General features: G+C 41.9%; 2 protein-coding genes across 2 annotated transcripts; both read left to right on the top strand.

Annotated features, from left to right (window-relative positions):
• Positions 1 to 328: 328 nt before the first annotated feature.
• Positions 329 to 13,291, top strand: ccz1 (CCZ1 homolog, vacuolar protein trafficking and biogenesis associated). The gene is made up of 17 exons (XM_069691357.1): positions 329 to 478; positions 1,298 to 1,373; positions 1,471 to 1,567; positions 1,699 to 1,796; positions 2,055 to 2,148; positions 2,272 to 2,352; positions 2,435 to 2,482; positions 3,531 to 3,614; positions 4,293 to 4,468; positions 5,059 to 5,140; positions 5,556 to 5,617; positions 9,277 to 9,388; positions 9,672 to 9,705; positions 9,904 to 10,021; positions 11,542 to 11,700; positions 12,517 to 12,644; positions 12,762 to 13,291. Exons 2-17 carry the CDS (start codon positions 1,360 to 1,362, stop codon positions 12,815 to 12,817), a joined length of 1,443 nt encoding a protein of 480 aa, XP_069547458.1. The 5' UTR covers positions 329 to 478; positions 1,298 to 1,359; the 3' UTR covers positions 12,818 to 13,291.
• A 2,059-nt stretch (positions 13,292 to 15,350) lies between these two features.
• dlgap5 (discs, large (Drosophila) homolog-associated protein 5) lies at positions 15,351 to 20,505 on the top strand. The gene is made up of 18 exons (XM_069691371.1): positions 15,351 to 15,592; positions 15,790 to 15,977; positions 16,169 to 16,246; positions 16,360 to 16,399; positions 16,489 to 16,539; positions 16,640 to 16,729; positions 16,862 to 16,942; positions 17,078 to 17,115; positions 17,217 to 17,473; positions 17,572 to 17,745; positions 17,858 to 17,946; positions 18,078 to 18,238; positions 18,318 to 18,419; positions 18,528 to 18,783; positions 18,908 to 19,542; positions 19,654 to 19,819; positions 20,148 to 20,191; positions 20,340 to 20,505. The coding sequence occupies exons 1-18, from the start codon at positions 15,355 to 15,357 to the stop codon at positions 20,448 to 20,450; spliced, it is 2,799 nt and encodes a 932-aa protein (XP_069547472.1). The 5' UTR covers positions 15,351 to 15,354; the 3' UTR covers positions 20,451 to 20,505.
• The last annotated feature ends 2 nt before the right edge of the window (positions 20,506 to 20,507 follow it).

Genomic DNA, 20,507 nt, shown 5'->3' on the forward strand with positions numbered 1-20,507 from the left:
CCCTAGCTCATCAATTAAGATATCCTTTTTTTCAAGAATTTGAATGTAATATTAGATATTCAGGTGTTCTGTTTGTTTATTAGACATAAAATGTAAAGAGGAACTGACTGATAAATAAATCCAAAATAAAAGTAATACAAATGCTCAGACTTATCTTCTTAACTGAAAAAAAAAACATCAACATCTGTCAAACACGTGTATTTTAAAACGTATGTTTACTCAGTTGGTCATTTAACGTCCAGACAAAATGTGTCATGTCCCCTTTAGGGACTAGGAACCTTCGTTTTGTTTGACAGCGGTTTTACACGAACAATTGGGCGTTTGAACGCCGCGCTGTCAAAACCAGGAAGTTAAGGATGTAAAGTGTAATGCGAGCGGCATCCCTTCTCATTGATCTCATTTCCTCATTTTATTTATTTTTATTTACACTATCCTAAGCCACAAAGCACCTGAACGTGTTGTGTTTATGCTCTGCAAGGTGAGTGTTGCCGTCGTGTTACTCAGTTTCCGGCTCGGTTCTGTGAGGCTAGCTCAGTTAGCCAGCTAGCTCCTCTGACTGACCGAACATCGGCTCCGTTTCTTCAGTTTCTAATAATGCACATAAAAGACCGAGAGTTCAATATAAATAAGATATTTCTCAAGCACTTCTCTTGTAAACTTCAAACGTGATGTCACTCGAGTTATGCAACATCTCACCGTAAGTCACACATGAGGGAAAAGACCCGAAACCCGAAAATAGATTTGTGGATCAGAATTTTTTTATATTTTTTTATTTTATTTTTTTAATTTTCTCTCAATAATCATCTGACGAGCCCTTTTAGATTCATCTGCTGTCTTTGGATATGAAACTGGATGTAAAGTAGTTCAAACCAGGTCCACCTGCAGCAGCTACCACAGTCACTGTCAATAATCTCATGACGTCATATATATAATATGTCAATCAGAGGGAGCAAACCAGGACTTTGACTTTCATACTTTACCTACATTGTACTGCTGTATTTTTTTTTTTTTACTTCGATGGGATTTTGCATGCAGGACTTGAAGTATTTTTAAACTGCTGAATTGGTACTTTTACTTAAGTTCAGGATCTGAATACTTCTACTACTGCTGAATTTATAGTATCTTGTTGATTCTGACATGGTTGCAAATTACAAATATAATTCGAGGTCGAAGCACCAACGGCGGTTGAACCGTCTTGTGTCACGTTTATGACTGACTGTTATAATGACACCGATTATTCTGCTTCATAAGAGCTGTCATGCTACACTGTGTGATGTGCTTTTTATTCATTCTGCAGGAACGCGGCATGCTAACCAAACTATCTCTGGAGCAAAGGAAATCCAGACACAAGTGACACTAATGTTGATGATTAGGTAAAGATGATTCAAGGCTGATGTCGTGGTGAAATCCAGAGGTTTGCCAGCTGTTATCTGCTGATCAGCTCTCTCTCTGTGTGTGTGTCCGTCCCAGTCCCAGAATGGCCTCAGGAATGCAAGAGAAGCAGTACACCCCGTCTCTGCTCAACTTTTTCATTTACAACCCCACATTTGGGCCACGGGAAGGAGAGGTGAGCAGGACTGTTGGAGGAATAGTTCTCATGCACCTGTTTTACACCTGAATCAGCTGACTTCTTTCATCTAATTAGGAAAACAGCTATAATGGGGTATAAAGTTGCTAATACGGAGATTCTTGTTTCAGGAAGAGAAGAAGATCTTGTTTTACCACCCCAGCGATGTTGAGAAGAATGAGAAGATCCGAAATGTGGGCCTTTGTGAAGCCATTGTACAGTTCACCAGGTACTAATGTTAGAGGCAGAATATTACTACAGCAGCATGGGTGTGTTTATATTGGCTTCATTTGTCTTGCTGTGTTAAAGCAAACCAAAAGAAAAGTGTTGTTTCTTTGAGCTTGAGCTATAACAAAGCAAGGAAATGTTGCAATAAGTGGCCAGATGCACCCCGATGCTTATCTAATGTCAGTGAGAACACAAAATGAGGAGCTGATCATCCTGTTTTGAATTTGTCTCTGTTTCATCAAAGTTTTCTTTGTTTCAGGACGTTCTGTCCAACAAAACCAGCTAAATCCCTGCACACACAGAAGAACCGGCAGTTTTTCTTTGAGCCTGAGGACAGTTTCTGGATAGTTATGGTATTTTAAATTACTCTTTCAGTATTTACTCTTTGTTAAGACTTTGTTAACTTTATTTGAAATGCAATTAAGCTTCATCTCTCTAATCCCTTTGTGTCTGATGTGTTTCCATCCATTCCTCAGGTGGTGCGAAACCCAATGGTCGAGAAACCAAACAAAGATGGTAAACCTCCCACAGTAGAATATCAGGAAGAGGAAATACTTGTGAGTACCGAGCGATACTATGTTGTAATATCTTCCTAGATTATTGACAGTATTACATTGTACTTACCTCTTGCCTTTCTAGGATACTGTTTATGGTGCAGTTGTAAGGCAGTGCTACAGTATGTACAAGGTGAGTTCCAGTATGCTTTATAATCTGTCATGTACAATATTTTTTGGCACATATATTTTTCTGCATTCGCAAACGCCTCCTTTCCTAAAAGTCATATAACAACACGCTATTATGAATACCATTGTTTTTCTTGACCCGCCCTGTGTAGCATTCAAGCACTTAGATTTGCCTGCGTGTTTTGCTCATGTAATGTCACTGTTATGCATTTAATGTAATATGAGTATCCATATGTCACTTAGTCAGGAGTCGTCAGTTTACTCATTGATAAAAAAAAAAAAAAAGGGTCCTTTAAGCAGGGCTCTAGTATTTTTTACTGGGGAATACATGTATTCCTAAATGACAAAAATTAGGTGCACAGAGGAAAATGTTCAAGTCACACAGAGTGCATTAAACAATTTATTAGGGACATATTTATACTGCAAGCGTGCATGTACTCAGGGACACGCATATGACCAAAATCACACATTGGTGATTTATATTATATAAATAAGGTCAAAACCCAGTATTTGGCAGGACTGTATGAAACATTAGAGGGATTTTAATTTGATACAAGAGCTTTTAATTTGAAACTGATACAGTCGCAGCATTCAGCCAACCAGTGGTGACTACATCAAGCAGTCAGTTAGAGACATTTGTGTTCATAGGACTAGCAAACCAGTGACGGAAATTAAATTACAGGTATCTGACGCAACTCTAAGACTGTCTTACCTCAAATATTTGATTGAGCAAAGATAAAAAAAATAACTGCCAGAACTAAAGACAGTAACAGTTTATGTACTAATGATTAGGTTCAGCCACGCTGCTGAATGATACCTGTGAGCTACCAGCTGGCTTCACCGATGGAAACATAGTAAAAAATAATCATTTGATGGATGGCAGAAAAAAAGCTTCGCGTCACATCTCTCAATGTCAACAGTTTCGCTATCTAATCCCAGCGCTTTAATGCTACGCAGGGCATGTCTAAACAAGAAAAGCAGTGGGCTGCACGGGGGGATTTCAGGCCTTTAAAAAGAATCATCTTGTAACGGTGGTTTTCTTCATGCTGCAGCTCTTCAATGGCACGTTTGTTAGAGCGATGGAAGCCGGCGGAGTGGAGCTGCTCATTCAGAAGCTTGAAAAGTTCTTCTACAGGGTAAAAATCTTCCACACGAGTCTATAAAATCTTTGTTGACATGTGTTTATTTTTTAGTTCATAATATGCCCGTCATATACAGAGCATGAATCATTTAAATTTATGATCCCCACATAGTTGTTTATAAAAAAAATTAAAATAAAAAAAAAAGCCTTCCAGTCTGTGTTTTCACAGCGGCTTGCCTCTGCTGATGATCTCCGGACGCACTGTATGAGTGTGCTTGTTTCTTTGTAAGTCCTCGTGTTACTCTTGGAAGGCTGTGAGACATTTGCAGCCACGCCTGATTTCTTGGTCGTTATGCGCCTTCATTAGCCGTCTTCGCTTCACGCCTCTGTCACCTCGCTGGAGCGGTGCAGCTCCCGGCACAGACATTAATGCAAAATGTTTTAAAAATGCATTTCTAATTAGGGAATACCCTTCTGAAGTTCACGCGGGCTTCCCCTCTCCGCCTGTAACCTAAAGATGGAGAGAAAGGGAGATGCTTATCAGAGGTTGAATGTCAGTGATTCTCTGCCTCGGGGTGACGCGAGCGTCTCCACAGAGTGTCAAGTCAAAGAGTTTCTTATACCGCTCTCTTTATTGCGCTGTAAGCAAGCACTTGTCGGCAGGTAAACTAACCCCTTTCTCCTTTGTGTGCGTGTGTGTGTGTTTGTGTGCGTGTGTTCACGGGGTTTCCAGTATCTGCAGACTCTCCACTTGCAATCCTGCGACCTGCTGGATGTATTTGGAGGCATCAGCTTCTTCCCACTGGACAAGATGACCTACCTGAAGATCCAGTCCTTCGTTAACCGAGTGGAGGAGAGCCTCAGTCTGATCAAGTACACGGCCTTCCTCTACAATGACCAGCTCATCTGGTACGGACATGTTGAAACTGTGTGTGCTTGTCACTTCTAATAAATCCGTCATATTTGACAGCTCTCCCAGCCAGACACAACCCTATTTGCAACTCGTGTAAGATCCCAGCGCTCATTGGCATCTGCAAACACACAGAGGCACGCTGGGTAAACAGAGGTGGGCCGCCAAACCTCTTCGCGGTGTACGTGACATGGCTCTTGCCTTTAATTGCCAGCCGCCCGGTTCGGTGTGTGCGCACGGGGGACTAATCACACTATAGCTAATGAAATGACTTGAGAACAGTGTGATCTTTCAACGTGAACTGACAAGAGACAAGCAGGAAAGAGCTGTTTAATTACGGTCCAAATTAAATGGCTGCATTGTGCGCTCTGCTCGGGAGGATTCATTGTAGCACATTGCTCAACAGTAATTACTACCAGCAGACACTTTGTTTTAACATCTGGCAGCAGATGATGCATAACACCGTTTACAGCAGAGGAGACTGGAAAATACATAACTAGACATTTCTTTCTTTCTTTTTTTTTATGCATTTGTTAATCTGTTTTGGAGGCATACAAGTGTAACTCTGTCATCATGGCTGTGTCTGCAGGAGCGGCCTTGAACAAGACGACATGAGGATCCTGTACAAGTATCTGACCACCTCGCTGTTCCCCAGACACTCTGAACCAGAGGTAGGTGGGAAGGGAAGGACGAAGCGAATACCTGATTGGAGGTTTAAAAGAAACAAAGGGCAATGGAAAAAAGATCAAAGAAGGATTTTTGTATGGGATGTTGAAAAGAGGGTCACTGATATCCTCTGCTCTAAGAAAATCATTACATAGTGTGATATTTCCTGAGAAATATGTGCTGCTAATGCTAATCTACAATAAATAGATGTAGTTTATTTGATTAAACTCTGCATTCCTGGCTCCGTGTGTTTGTTTGGTGCCGCTTTGGCCAAACATGGATAAACACCGAAGGTGTTGGTTTCAACACTTGGTCATAATCTTGAACTTTAACACCACATGGATCATATTAAATACAAGAGTGCAATGCACACATTTTAACTTGTACTGATCTTCCTCATTTTCTCTTTTCTCATCTTAGTTGGCGGGCAGGGACTCTCCACTGAGGCCAGAAGTTGCGGGAAATCTGTTACACTATGGGAGGTGAGTCCCTGATTTCATCCGTGTGCCTGTTTTTTTATGCCTCCGCGCTGGTAATAGCGATACCTGGAGGCATTATGTTTTCAGATTGGCCGCCCTTTCGTTTTGGGGGTCAAAGGTCAACATCACTTTGACCCCAGTTCACATTCACATAACACCTGAGGAACGCTTGAATGGAACTTCTTTAAATGTGTTACAATCATTCACTTGACCTCAAGGATGAACTGATGAGGTCAAAGTTCAAGGTCACATTGGCCTCACGTCGTTCTCATCCATCCGTCCTGTTCTCATGACTGCAATATTTCAAGAAGGCCTTGAGGGACTTTCTTATCCCCCGGTTGTCCATCGAGAAATTGTGATGATTTTAGCGGCTGTGGCTCAGATGGCAGAGCGGGTTGTCCACTAATCGAAATGTTGGCGGTTCGAGCCCTGGTTCCTCCTGTCCACATGCGGAATTGCTTCTGATGGCAGCTCTGCACCATTGGTGTGTGAATGTATTCATGATGGCGAGCACCTTGCATGGCACCTCTATTAGTGTGTGAATGGGAAACAGGGTAAAGGACTTTGAGACCGCTAAGGTGATGAAGTGCTATATAAGTGCAAACCATTCACCATTTACCATCTTCTGCGCGGTCAACAACATTTGCAACAGCATCTATATGAGTTCAGACAGATACGCATGTATACGACAACTTGAGTGGTCAGCGGAGGCAGACAACCGCGAGGCGGTAATTCTAGTCTTTTACTGTAGACATGATTTTAAGTCAGTTTTAAGTCCGGAAGATTTAATTAAAATCATAAGCCTGTTAGACCAGCCAATAATACTTGTTTCAGGCAAGCACGCCTGGATGAACTGCAGCAGGTCACATTAGGGAAAAAGGCAAAAAGGACATTTTGTAGAGCGGACTTAATACAGAACTGTCCACTGTGTGCTGATCCTGGTTCATTACTGCATGCTGTTATTTGATTCATATCCAAATCAGGTTTTAATCCCATCTATTGTCTTAAAGGGCTTCCCCATACAACCTGTACATGTGTTCAGGTTGTGTACATGTGAGCCTGATGACCTGGGTTCAAACCCACACAGAGAATGTGATGTCATCAGCCTGCTTTCTTCTTCTCTAGTGTTTTTAAATGTAAACAGACAGGGGGAAAAAAAGGAGAAGAAGAAGTGGAACTCTGCAGCCAGACATCAAAGGAAGAATTCCATTCTGTGTGTATTGTGACATCATCAGGGCACTGTATAAGCCCCGCCCATCTGATCAGGCAGTCAGTTCATTGTAATTGTCTATCAGCAAGTCACAGCACTGTGAAGAAAAGCAACAGGCCCGACCACCTGTACAGACATCTGTTCAAGGACAAGCCACAATTCCAAGGACCATTTCTGTGATTTCACTCACTGAAAAAATGTCCAATCCGAAGCCAAGATACAACAGGTTCAAGCAGGAGAGAGTACACAGCCAAGACAACTACATGGAGCGTAATATGTTCCTTCAGCAAGTCAGCTTGCTCAATGAGCTGTTGGAAAAGGAAAGTGCCAACTGCTTGGCTGAAAAGTCCAAGGCCACCCAACTTTCGGAGGAGCTGAATGAAACAAGGACCCAGCTGAAGAAACAAAAAACGCTGAAGGATATGTACATCAACAGAGGCAAAGAAACAAAGAAGGAGCTGGAGAGGCTGGAGAAGTACTCTCATAAGAAAACTCTCAGCAGCGCCAAGATTGCTGCGCGGGTGAACACAAGCACCAAGCGCAAGAAGAAGGCTGACTTGCAGGAAGACTATGAGGAGCTGCAGGTGGCTTATGAAGTCCTCCAGGAAGAGCATTCAAGTGAACTACAGGCGTTGAACAACAAATGTGAGGCTCTCAAAAACCAAATGGACGAGGTCAAGGTTTCGTACCAGGAGATGAGCCAGAAGTATGGAAATGAAGTCTTCGCACTAAAGCAGCAAAATTGCTTCCTTCTTCAAGAGCTCAAGACAAAGACACAGTGTCACAGGACCAACAGATCATCAAAGACCTGAGAGCTGAACAAGAAGCTGTCTGTCAGAAGATGGCCCAGGATGTCGCAGTGCTGCAACACACTTCCTCCTAGAAGCTGTGTTACAGCTGGACTGGATCATTTCTACTCATTTTAAACTGCATGAATAAAATAAACTCTGAAACAAACATATATCTGTTTGAATTTACATTATACATGAAATAAGATATTATGATGAATATATTGTTTTTATATATGTATATTAATAACTGCCTACCTTTTCTTGTTTTCTTCATTGTGCCCTCTGCAGAGGTTCGGTTAATGGAGTAATGACATTATTGGGCCAAGTTGTCTCAGACATGTCAAAAAGCACAATTAATTTGTGCACGAGTGTTTGGACATGGATGTTTGTCTGTGCAGCAGATGAGATAAAGCGGTGACTCCCTTAGCTAACGCATTATAGTGTTAGAGCAGAGGTTGAGTATTTCTGCAGCCTTTGGGGTAAAAAAAACACTCTATTCTGCTTCAGTGTACATATATGTATATATGTGACCAGAGAAAGTTTGCTTCGGTGCTGTTGGCTATCTGATCCAACTTCTGTCCGCATGCTTTTTGAAGTAGCTGGTGTTTTGAAGGTGATGTGGAGCTGCAGCAGAAGTCTGATAACTGGTGTCCTGTCATGGGACAGGAAGCACTGAGAAACACACTGAGATGACTTTGTTCAGAGCAGAAGTTGCAGTAAACTAAATTATAGAGGGCTGAAGATAGTCTAAAAATAAATCTGTGTTTGCAAAACTACACAAGAAGCACATGTCGTTTCCTTCAAGTGGTTCCACTCGATATTAAATGGCATCCTAAAAATCCTCTGTGTAAACAGTGTGACAGTGAATCCTTTGTTCAGTTTGTGGCCTTTATAATCATGAAGTAATGAGGGCTGAAGAACATTCGGTCTGTTTTAGAACTGAGGAAATTCACCTCTCTGAGTGCTTTTTGATTAAAGTGAGAAAGTCTTGATTAGATGTGGTTTAGCTCACTTGCTTCGATCCATTTCCTGGTGTGATTAATATAACATAAAACCTGACTTCCCTGCAATTCGCTGTGAATATTCAGTATCTCATGAAGCTGAGAGCTGAAAAGAAATGCTTAAGAGGAAGATCAGAAAATAAGTTGGCAGTGATAAACGAATACTTGTATTTTTTCTTTACCAACATGTCAAACGTTCATTGGATCCAGCTTCTCTTTTAGTAGTATTTGATTAATATTCAGTGACAATGAATTGAGTATATTCGGGTTGTGGATTGTTGGTGAAACTAAATATGACATCTGAACAAAGCACCTTGGGTTCAGGGGAAATGATGGTGAACATTTAATATTTTGTTTTAGGTGTTTTATAGATCATGAATCACGTATTATAGAAAATAAGAAGATTAATTGCTGATGAAAATTGTTGCTGTTCCTCCTCTTATCTCCTGCGTGTTGATGTACTCAGCCAGCAGAGCTTTAAGCTAAACTCTAATGACACTATCAGGACTTGACAATTTCATTTCCTGCAGTCTACTGGCTCTTTATTTTACAGCAGGACTGTTTTTCGGGGACCCAGCGATCCTCGACATTTTCAGTGCTGACTTTTACATCCATTCTGTGAATATTAACCCGGCCGCCCTGTCATTTGTCATCTCTCAGGTTTTTGACAGGACCGACCAATCTTAAAGATCCGGAGGCCAAATTCCGATTTCCAAAAATATTTGTCACCACAGAAGACGGCTACGAGGAACTGCATCTGATAGTTTACAAGGTACGGTGGAGTAAACACATGGGTGTGTTTTTAATGTATTAAAATAATGAGCGAGCTCATATTTTCAGAGGATTCTCCTCATCTGTGATCATTGGACTTGATATCTTGTTTATGAACAGTAGATTTAGGATGAGAAACTCCGCTGCTCTATCAAATGATATGGACCTTTGGGATTTGAAAGCTGTATTTTAAAATGATGAAATAAAATATACCCCACGGTGCCTATCATCACATGAATGTCATTTCTAACCTGTTTAACCTGCTCTGACCTGCTCGTTTCCAGGCTATGAGCGCTGCAGCGTGTTTTATGATCAGTGGTAAGTGTATATCCACCCACTTCATTCACTTCAACTTTCATTGCCCTTTCCCGACTGATTTCTTAAAACTGCTTTGAGTATTTGATGGTATTTTTGGCCATGTTGCTGCTTATATAAAGCCAAAATATAACTTTTTTTTTTTTTTATTATTTTTTTTACCTCATCATGTCCCATAACGGTTGACTTTCTTCTCTCCAGCCTCTGTAGAGCTCACGAGGGAGCTCTGCGAGCAGCTGGACGGCCTGGTCGGCCCTCAGCTTACTTTGCTGGCATCTGATATATGTGAACAGTTCACAATCAACCGCAGGATATCTGGGTGAGTTGAGAATCATGATGCACTCGCCACCACTTGGTGACTCCATGATTGGGAGCGTCACGACAGCCTCACAGTATGAAGTCATGCTGTGCTACTGGTGCACAGTGTCATCTTGATTTCCTTAGTTTAAATACAGGTGCATACAACCATGAGCAAATTACACATTTTGTTGATTTCATGAGTGAGAAGAAGCAAATACGATGCCTGCAGATGACTTTAAAATGAGCCAATGCAGCAAATGATGATTAAATCATGGTAATGTTTTTTCTGTGGACTTATCACTTATGTAATTGTTTATTTCAGCATTGTCTGTAATACGGAAAAATATGGTTGATACACTATTATAACTGAAATTCATTCATTCAAAATCAGCAAAGAGGAAACCAGTAAATCAGATGGACTGTTTTAAAGTGAGCTTAAATGTAATTGCAAGGCAGCCAGCAGATGATGAAACTTATAAGTAATCAATTAAACCTTATGATCAGTAAGCACTGTATAAATGCTACACTGTGAGGGACATTTTATGTGTTTGTCTCACATTGTTTTTACTGTGTGTCCTTGGTGATGCCAGTATCCATGTTGTTTGTCACTGGCTTGCAGTCGGTCCTTTGTATTACCTCTACCTGGCTGGCAGTGCTACACGACACTCTAATATCACTGGATATCATCATGGCACTACTTAGGGGTAACTCAAGCAGTGCAGCTTTAAAGACTGGCATCCCGGTCGGCACTCCTTTAACCCCGGCACTTAGCTTCAGATACGTCCCGGCCTGTAATCCAAGACTGGGCCCAGACTATTTGATGGGCTCCTTTTTAATCACCCTAGTGAAGAATCCACTGAATTAATAATGCCGTCCCAAATTCCTCAGCTGACGCTCAGGTCTGTGTCCTGATTTGCCCCGGTAGAACAGTAAATAATTACACACGTCACAAATAAAAAAATCTGTTATATTTGAATACACTGACACGCATGTTCAGAGATGCAATCGCAGTGCTGTTGTCAGGTCAGCTGTGGTCATAACTGTGTCCTCAGCCTGCCTTAACATGAGTGGACAGCACAGTACAGTAGGCTTTAATCAAAATGTACAACTTTTCTTTTGTTGGATGTTATCATCCAAAGGGATTTGGATTACTGTATCACGTATGTGGAGAATAAAGTGCCCTAGAGAGACCCGAGCTCTTTATGCTCACATTGTTATTTTCTAGACAGAAACCACAGATTCAACTGAAGTATTCAAATGCAGAAGCAAGAAGTTTCTTTTCACCAGATCTGCTAATAATTGTTCTATCCGCCTCTTCGGCTGCTTTTATGGACAAAACAAATGAGAACAACACCTCGCAGAACCCGTCAGTGTCACCTTAACATCCTGAATCCCTGTTTGTCACAAGCACCGGCTGAAATAACTGCAGAGGATTATGTAACCCCAAAAGTGACTGAAAATGTTGTGTATACTTTTATCCTCAGACGCACTTTATGTCCAGTCATTCATTCATGTATCTGCATGCTTTCATGTTTTCAGGCCAGAGAAGGAGCCCCAGTTTAAGTTCATCTACTTTAACCACATGAACTTGGCGGAGAAGAGCACCATCCACATGAGGAAGACGGCCAGCGTCTGTCTCACCTCCGTCCATCCTGACCTCATGAAGATCCTGGGAGACATCAACTGTGACTTTGCCAGGTACAGCAGAGAACACATGCGCTGTTAAACTGGATTCATCTTTACTTTAGTGCCTCCAGACATTTGTGGGTTTTTTTTTTTTTTCTCGTAAACAGCCACAAATCGGCTTTGCAGCATTGCTGGCCTTCCGATTACAAACCAAAGAGTAGATCGAAATGATTTGTTTTGGTTAAGGAGACTTAACCTTTGAGGTCCATGTCAGTTAAAGGGACAATGTCATAAATGGAGCACAACAGCAGCAACAGTGTTGTCAGATCCCGAGTTTCACCACAGCTATGTCATTTTCTTCCACAGTATGATGCCCATGGGACGGTTGTATATTCAATGTGATGAGTAGTCATGAGACCGGAGTCATGTGTGTGACAGTTCCAGTTCCAGTCTGTGGGACTCGGAGTGCCACCACCATTCATAGCGTTTATTTCGGTATCAATATCACTTCCTCTTTTTGTGCAGATGTTATGTAGCTGGTCATCCTGAAGTGCTATTTATGTATTTAAATATTAGATATCAATGTAATTAAATACTAGATATTTATCTATTTAAATACTGAATACAATTTTAGGGGATTTGCATGCGGGTCTCAGTATTTGTTTATAATAAGAATTTTTTTTTTTTTGTATTTCTAATAAGAATTTTTTTAATGTCTGATGTTTGCCTTAAAAACAAACAATTACGACTTTAAATGACATTTTATGGTCTGCATAGTTCTATGCTCTTAACGGTATTGTTGCAGATTCAACACACATGCAGAAGAAAGCAAAAGACCTACTTTATGTGACAGTTGCCTTCATTAGTTGTTTTTGTTTCGTCACGCAGGGTTGATGAAGATGAGGAAATCATCGTTAAAGCTATGACAGACTACTGGGTAGTCGGCAAGAAGTCAGACCAGAGAGAACTGTACGTGATCCTGAATCAGAAGAACGCCAATCTGATCGAAGTGAACGGTACGTCTCCGACGCCTGACAGTCAGTAAAGTTACATCATTCCCACCAGAACAGACGATCTGCTCTGACACTTCACCTCCAATTAATGCACCCTTTATTTATTTTTTCCTACTGCAGAGGAAGTGAAGAGGCTTTGTGCGACGCAGTTCAACAACATATTCTTCTTGGACTGAAGGAGCGGACAGATAGAGACTGTTTCACAACACTAAAAACTGTCAGTGTTGCAGGGTATCATGACAGCATCAGCGTAATGCAATAATTGCATTGTAAAATAAAAAAAATATATAATAATAAAACCCTTTCTCACCAAGGTTTTTTTTTATTTAACCTATATAAATTGTAATTTTTCTCTTGTAATTAAGTGTAAAAAAAAAAGAAAAAAGATTTGGACTGTATATGTACTTTACTTTCTTTTATTTTCTTTGTACATACCTATAGGATTTGATCATTTCCTTTCAGATTACAATTTGTTCAAGTGTTTTTTTTTTTTTTTTTTAATGACCACATCATGACAATGTCTCAAATTAATGGAATTTACCGACATGCAGAGTAGTTTACTCCGGTTTTATTTGATGATCAGTGATAGTTTGAAGATGTCATCATGTCATAACTGCCCTAACTTCAAAATAAATTGAAATGTAATTTTACTTAGTGTATAAAATGTCTTTTTTTTTTTTTTTTTTTTCTTATAAATGTCTATTTTAGTATAGATACACAACCATCAGTAAAGGGTTTTGGAAAATCTACCACATATCAGTAATCATATGTTGCTGAAGTTTGTGGGATACATTTTCAGATCATAAGAGTATAAATAGACACGTGTACTTTAATATATGAAGAAGTCATCAGGTGTGGCTGAGTCTCCACCTATCAGATGCAGTAAGTATCTTGAGACGTTAATTGCTTATGTGTAGCCTGTTTTTGTAAATGCTATTTTAAAAGAAGGCTTTGTGTCATAAAAACTTAATTACAATTATCTTTAAAATAGGCAGACAGTCAGAGGGCCTCATTTATTTACCTGCACTGAACTGGAAGGCCAACGATAATAGATAGCTACTGTTTCAGGGTCCTTGTTGTAAGTGTTGTGAGGGAGCACAGAAGTTCTTGCACCAGTGCTTCTCTAATCTTGTGGAATGTGTGTTTGACAGGAAGTCTACAGTTACTACCAAAATAAGATAATCTCTTTGGCACCAGGTCAACGAGTATCTAGTTGATCCTGACTTTGAATAACTGTTAAAACAGAATGAAGTACAGGGAGAAAAAACTGAAAATGTTAAAGAATATAATGTATATCAGGAATACTATGCAAAATCTAATTGTATTGCTAATAATCAGTCACTAATAAGTTCTTTTTGTATTTTAAAGCAGAAAAAAGGATAAATTTGCAGAATTAAAAGACACATTCACAGTATTAGGGGAAATATTTAATTATTTGAGGACTTAAAACCATGATAAAAACTAAAATATCCAAAACTTAGGTTTATTATTTCCCCTACAGTTAAAAATGTGTTTAGGTCATTTAAAAAAAAAAAAAGTATAACCAGGTAATTGGACATCTTTTTAACAATACACAAATTATTATTCATTGCAGAATATTTATATATTTACGAACTTGTCTGAAGGCAATCTTTAAGTTTACACTTCACACTCCAGACAAGCGCGTGGCATTGTGTGCGTGTACGGCAGTTGTTACACCATTAAAACAATCTGGAGAAGAAGAATAAAACAACCAATCACAGACCACCGTTCCTGTTTGACTGGCAGCCAATCAGCGTCCCTGTAGACGTATTTCAAACTCTCACCCGCCATGATTGTTGTGTTTTTGAAGTTGTTCTGCGTGTGTTCGTTGAGCTGTTAGGTTGTTAGTCTCGGGGTTTTTTAAGTCTCGCCCTCAAAAAAAAAACAACAAAAAAAAAAATCGTAGTTTTTTTTTTTAATAAGAACTTTTTGTTGTTGAAAATACAAGGTAAGATGGATGTGGAGTCATATGTTGTGTATCCAGGGAAGGCCGTTGGTTGTTAACGTCCGTGGCCTCCTGTGAAAAGTCGGTGTGGAGTTTAGCTGCTCTGCTCTCCTGTGAAAAATAGCAGTAATTTCACTTGCTACCGTTTTCACTAGTAGTGTTATTTAGGTGCTTTAAAGTTCTTTTACTGAGGTGTGTGGTTTGTGTAGGATTATTTTTTTTAAACTTTTATTCGTCAACAGTTCGCTAACTTAAGTCGCAGATAAATCTCCCAGCACAGAAATGAAGATCAATTTATTGCACGACTCTAAGCAAGGCAATATATTGTGACTTTTGTATAATATTGTTCAGAAAACTGTCATAGTATACACTGTATGTCGGACACAAATTTTTGCTTGTAAACTATTAATTAAAAATCAATATAGTGTTTTTGAGCATTGATGCAATATTTAAACAAAACATAACGCGATACTGGAGTGTGTTGAAATTTTTGTACACCCTTACTGCAAGTGTTAGTGAAATCACCATCCTGCCAACAGTTTGTTGACATGTATGTAGTTGTTGTCATTTCATGGAAGATACAGAAAAAGGAAGAAAACAGTAGAGTTTACGTACTTGATCAAAAGTGTCTTGTTTCATGTTATTTTTTTTAGAGTCTTTTCACATTCGTTTCTAATTTTTGTGCCAATTAGCTGATCCAGTGTTTTCTGTGCCTCTTCCTAATCCAGGAACTCCAGATACCTGAACATGGAGTCTCGATTTTCTCACCTGCGGCAGCGGGACACCAGTGTGTCCATGCTGAGGGTAAAAATGTCCCGCAGAAGGTCTCAGACCCAAAAGGAGAATCGAGAACGGGCTTTGAACACGCGTCGGCAGCTCGAGAAGCTTCCAGAGCTGGAGATGTCGTCCATGGATGCCTCCATTGCTGTGGCCAACATCTCGATCATTCAGGAGAAGATGCAGAACGATGCAAAACCTGTTAAAAGTAAGGCTTCACTTTCTGTCGCGGCTACAACTGAACCCGAGTACCCTGTGCACATGTACAGCGACGCACCTACAGCGATAACGCTTCATTTGAATACTTGGCATCTCTTTTCACTGCTTGAAAATGCACGTTGTGTTCTGTGATCACCAGGCTGCTCTGCCTTGTGTGACCTCTGACCCACACCTGTTTGTCTACAGTTGCAGCGAGAGAAGAGAGAGTGAAACAGCTCGAGCGCTGGAAAGAGCGAAAGGCTCTTGAGAAGGAGAAGGAAAAGAGAGAAAGGGAGCGTAAAGGAGTGTTTAAGACTGGCCTGTATCATCCAAAGGACACCGTTACCGTCGCCTCACTGCCTGTTTTCCCAGCTGCCTCAGCCAGAGGGAAGGAGGTGAGAGAGGACTCATCAAAAGACAATTTACAGTATTACAAATGTGTCTGTGAATTACACCTGTTTTTATTAGTTCCTTTTGAGATGTGACTACATGAGTGACAACGGTGGGATAGCTCTTTGTGTTTGGGAAACGTTGTGCTGATGATTGTCTGCAGTGATCCAACATGTGATGTTTGCTTGTCTTTCAGAAAAAGGTGACGGCGGCTCCATACCAGAGCACCAGAGTCACCCGTTCAATGAAACAACAGCAGCAGCAAGTGCAGAAGGTAGTATTTTCTCTTAGATCTTCAACATTGTTCTCAATGTGTTCCCATGTTATCCCCCTAAACACTAATACACACGGTGATACATTGTTTTCCTTTTGGAAAAATGTCTACAGCCTCTGAAGGTACAGGATCCAAACACTGGCGCAAAGAAAGGTAAATTAGCTGCATGTCCCTTTTATTTAAAACATCGTGTGTGATCAAGTACAGCTCAGTGCGTCTTAAACTTCCCTGTCTTCCTTTAGTACAACCTGCTGTGGAAAGATCAACCAGGACCAAGACCAAAGTTTGGACAGGTAACCTGTAAACTATAACTGTGTCGTGTTGGTTTCACCGTATTGCGTTTCTGCATTTGCATCTCAGTCTGTGTCTCTGTGTCACGCCATCCGACCACAGAGCCTGCCGTACGAACTCTGTCGACCAGATCTGCCAACAGGCATCCTGAAACAGCAGCTCCTGTGGTGAAAGACAAACCGAAGGACAAGGCTGCAGGTACGCACCGAGCCAAGGCCCCAGATTCTTTTGGTTTTATTTGGTTTGTCTCCGTCTGAGAAATGATTTGGCATAGAAACTGCAAAAAAAACCACCGTTGGACATATTTTAAATGTCTCTCCTCACCTGCAGGTGTAAGAACCACGAGGAGCAGAGCTATTGTTAACCCTGTGGCCCCCCCGTCTGGTGAAGAAAAGGAATGGGAAGGTATACAATGACAAAATCACACGCACAATGTCGGTGACTGTTGATTCATTTTACTTTTCTCTCGTGAACTTCAACCGCTGGTTTAATTTCTCGCACCATTTTTTTTTTTTTTTGCGTCTTTCCTTTGACATCCAGTAAATGTCAGCAACACCCTCCACCCCGCTGTCCCCGAGGTGAGCACCGCTGCGAGTGTCGCACACACGACACGCTAAACCTGTGATTAAGTTTTTAGTGACTTGTCCATCAATACGTTTGCTGGTTCTGTGTGGTGCAGGAGCCCGAGCGGAAGGAGACTCGGATACAGGAGCCAGAGATCAAACCTCCCAGCCCGACACCCTGCTCCGAGGAGGAAGACATGGTGGTGGACCAGGCTGCAGCGGAGGCAGCTCCTGCCGTGGATCCCGCTGAGCCTCTTTCCTCTTTATCTTCATTTGCTCCGCAAGGTTTTGTCTTCCAGGCTCCTGTTGGTCTTTCGACCATCAAGTTCGAGCCTCTCACTCCTCGCTCAGCAGACGCCTTCCTCACACCGAGGTGTGTTTGTTTTCCCTGTTGTTTGTTTAAAGTTTTTGTTGCATCGAGATTGAAGTTGTTTCTGATCTAAATACAATGCTGTGACTCTTCCTACTCAGCCCCAGCTTCAACCTTCCTCCTGCCCCTGTGTTCAGTGTCGAGCCTGAATCTGAGCCGAGCAAACCCTCTCCCTCTAAATCCCCTCACCGCTCTCCTCCTCGTACGTCTCCCACCGCAGCACCTCCAGCTCCAGGCAGCCCCCTGGACTCAAACCATGATGTCCCGTACTTCAGGTGGCAAACTTTTTTTTTTTTTTTTTTTTTTTGTCATCTATTGTTTCGTTTTAATAATTATTTGTGTTAATGCCTTGTTTTTAAATGCGTTTCTTTTTTGTAAATGATCCAGATCAGAGATTACCAACGAGACGGACAGACTGAGTTCTCAGTGTGTCCACTGGGAGCCTAAAGTGGAGGATGAGTCCATCCCAGAAGAGAGTGAGTGCATCTTCTCTACCAATGGCAGAGTGACATCTTGGAGAGTGGTGGTCGTCCTATTAGTGGAAATGAGACACGATTTCCTGACTGAATATTGTAATTCAGTGTCATTCTGGCTCTCGTCTGTGCAGTCAGAGACCGCATGCGTACAGCAGTCGGCCAAGCGAGGCTGTTGATGAAAGAGCGCTTTAAACAGTTCGGCGGTCTGGTGGACGACTGTGAGCTCGGCCGAGGGGAGAAGATCACCACCTGCACCGACTTGCAGGGGTTCTGGGACATGGTTTATTACCAGGTGAGTGCTTCATAGGAGACGGACAGAGTTGTGTTTCTGACATGAAACGCGTGACGCTAGAACTTTTGACATCTTTCAGGTCGAGGATGTTAACAAGAAGTTTGATGCTCTGAAAGAAGCAGAGAGCCGAGGCTGGGTGGAGGAGCACAAACCCCCACCTCGACAGAAGAAAGTAGTGAAGGTGAAGACTCTTAATTTCATCTTTGTTTCATTAACAAAACAAAACGGCCAGGTTTTTCTATTCTTTTTTTTTCTCCTCATATTTCTATTTGTCTTATCCTTTTGACAGAAACCGTCAGCTGCAGCTGCAAAGCCAACAGGAACCAAAGCAGCAGCCAAGTCTCGTCTGGCTGCCGTGAAAGCAGCCATGAAAGCCAGACAGCAGGCAGCCGAGGCAGAGAAAGAAGCCAAAGACGCTGATAACACTGAGGGCGACCCCGCCCTGAGCTCTCAGGAACCACAACCCCAAGCAGGAGCCGGAATGGCAGACAAGGTGGTGTTCGATGGAGGCTTCTTCCAGGTGGAGAGTCCAGCTAAACCATCAGGTGAGGGACGGACAAATATTTAACAAAGGTCTTGCTTTTTATGTCATGTGTCGGTGCTTTTTCTTGCTGCTTGAGCTGTAACATTTGTCCTAACAGCCATGTTGACTTATTGTTGTGGCCGTAGGTTCAGTCAGGAGATCCAGCCGTCTGAGTGCTGCTGTGCTGCCTCAGGTCTCTCCCTGCTCCACCTACCTCTCACCCAGAAGAGTCACTCGACGCTCGCTTGCACCGGCCCAGACTCCTGTTCACGTCCAGGCCTCTCCTGCTCAGCTCCTCCACACTCCCTCACACCGCCGCCTGACCCTCGAACAAACCCCCGCACCAAAGTCTCAGCGTGGCACTCCTCAGCCGTCCCAGGACAGAAAGCACCCCATAAACGTCTCTCTTCGTTTCTCACCTGTCAAGGAAGGGTTTTCCGATGACAGCCAACCCGAGGGAAGCTCTGCACAACACTCAGACACACGGGAAGACACCGAGTCTGTTCCTGAACGGGGCGCGACTGTACATTTGCTTCCAACCATTTCTGTCGTCGGGGAGCACGACAAACCAGCTGAAGCCGGCGATGTTGACCTCCCCCTCTCTCCGAGACTTTCCCTCTCTCCATGCAAAACACTCCCTGCTGAGCCCTCAGCAGCCCTGAGCTTCATGCTGTCACCCTGTTTAACTCCCAGCCAGCCTCCCATCTCCTCTCCTGCTGCACAAGGCCCAGTAGAGACCCAACAGTCAGTGTGTCAAACACCAGACAGCTCAGTCATTGAGGTAAACCATGTTTCAGGCTGTTTCTGCATTTTAAAACTCTTTGCCTCATAGGATGACTGTTTCTTCTTCTTCTGGCTCTGCAATGAACAAATGATTCACTTGTAATTCTAGGAAATTTCCGGGTTGGACATCGAGCTTTACCTACACCCTTCGCAGAGATGCAGTCTGTCACCGAGGGAGGCAGTTGCCACAGAGACATTGTCACCCATGGAGGTAGATGTAGAGATGGAGAGTCCCAGAGGTCAACCTGAGGAGCTGCTTAGTCAGCAAGAACCAGGTATGACTGATGCCAATAGGTACTGTGAATGCATGGTTTTATACCTCAACATTAATTGATGTTAAAGCTGCAGTAGGCAGGATTTCTATATTGATTTTTTTTTTTTTTAAAGTGAACAAACTAGATTATTATATTGAATAAATTTGAATTGTGATTCTTTTAAACGTGTTATTTTATTTTTTCTTTAATAAATTAGTAATCCTCAAATCTCAGGCCTGCAGATTGCAACTTTAAGATATAATCTTGTGCTCGTTGTTTGGGAGGGAATAACCACACTGTCACAAATTGCCTTGTTGTTTACTCACTCTCGTGCTCACTGTCACCACAGCACTGCCAGCGGTGTCTTCGGTGTTTACTCTTCAGTCACCACAGGTCAAAGTTTTTCCACTCTTCATTTCTTTACTTCTAAATGTTGTCTGTTACACATACATGGAACGATAAACTAGACTCTTGATTCTTATAATTGATTTCCTCCTCATCTCTGAATGTTCTTACCGAGTTGTCTTTGTGTAATCTTTAGGTCCAGACAGCAGAGTCTGCTCTGCTGCTCTTCACCCCGGAGCTGAAGGACCGGATACGCCAGTCTGTCTGTCCGAATGACCTCATGGTCTTCACCCCTCCTAACATGTAGAGTGTCTTTAAAACTGTATTAACCACCTCTGTTGCTTCCCTTTTTTTTTTTTTTTTT

This window comes from Brachyistius frenatus, unplaced genomic scaffold (assembly GCF_029030835.1).
Source record: "Brachyistius frenatus isolate BFR_SWC_R1_liver_20210118 unplaced genomic scaffold, ASM2903083v1 Contig_11, whole genome shotgun sequence".
In the NCBI taxonomy this organism is placed as follows: domain Eukaryota; kingdom Metazoa; phylum Chordata; class Actinopteri; family Embiotocidae; genus Brachyistius; species Brachyistius frenatus.

What these genes read in the sequence shown, in the direction of transcription:
- ccz1 (XM_069691357.1), top strand. An exon ending in TTGAAAAGTTCTTCTACAGG is followed by an intron (nt 3,615 to 4,292) that starts GTAAAAATCTTC and finishes CGGGGTTTCCAG; the next exon opens with TATCTGCAGACTCTCCACTT. An exon ending in ATCAACTGTGACTTTGCCAG is followed by an intron (nt 11,701 to 12,516) that starts GTACAGCAGAGA and finishes TTCGTCACGCAG; the next exon opens with GGTTGATGAAGATGAGGAAA.
- dlgap5 (XM_069691371.1), top strand. Translation starts at nt 15,355, where the DNA reads ATGGAGTCTCGATTTTCTCACCTGCGGCAGCGGGACACCAGTGTGTCC. An exon ending in GACAGAAGAAAGTAGTGAAG is followed by an intron (nt 18,420 to 18,527) that starts GTGAAGACTCTT and finishes TCCTTTTGACAG; the next exon opens with AAACCGTCAGCTGCAGCTGC. An exon ending in TTACTCTTCAGTCACCACAG is followed by an intron (nt 20,192 to 20,339) that starts GTCAAAGTTTTT and finishes TGTAATCTTTAG; the next exon opens with GTCCAGACAGCAGAGTCTGC.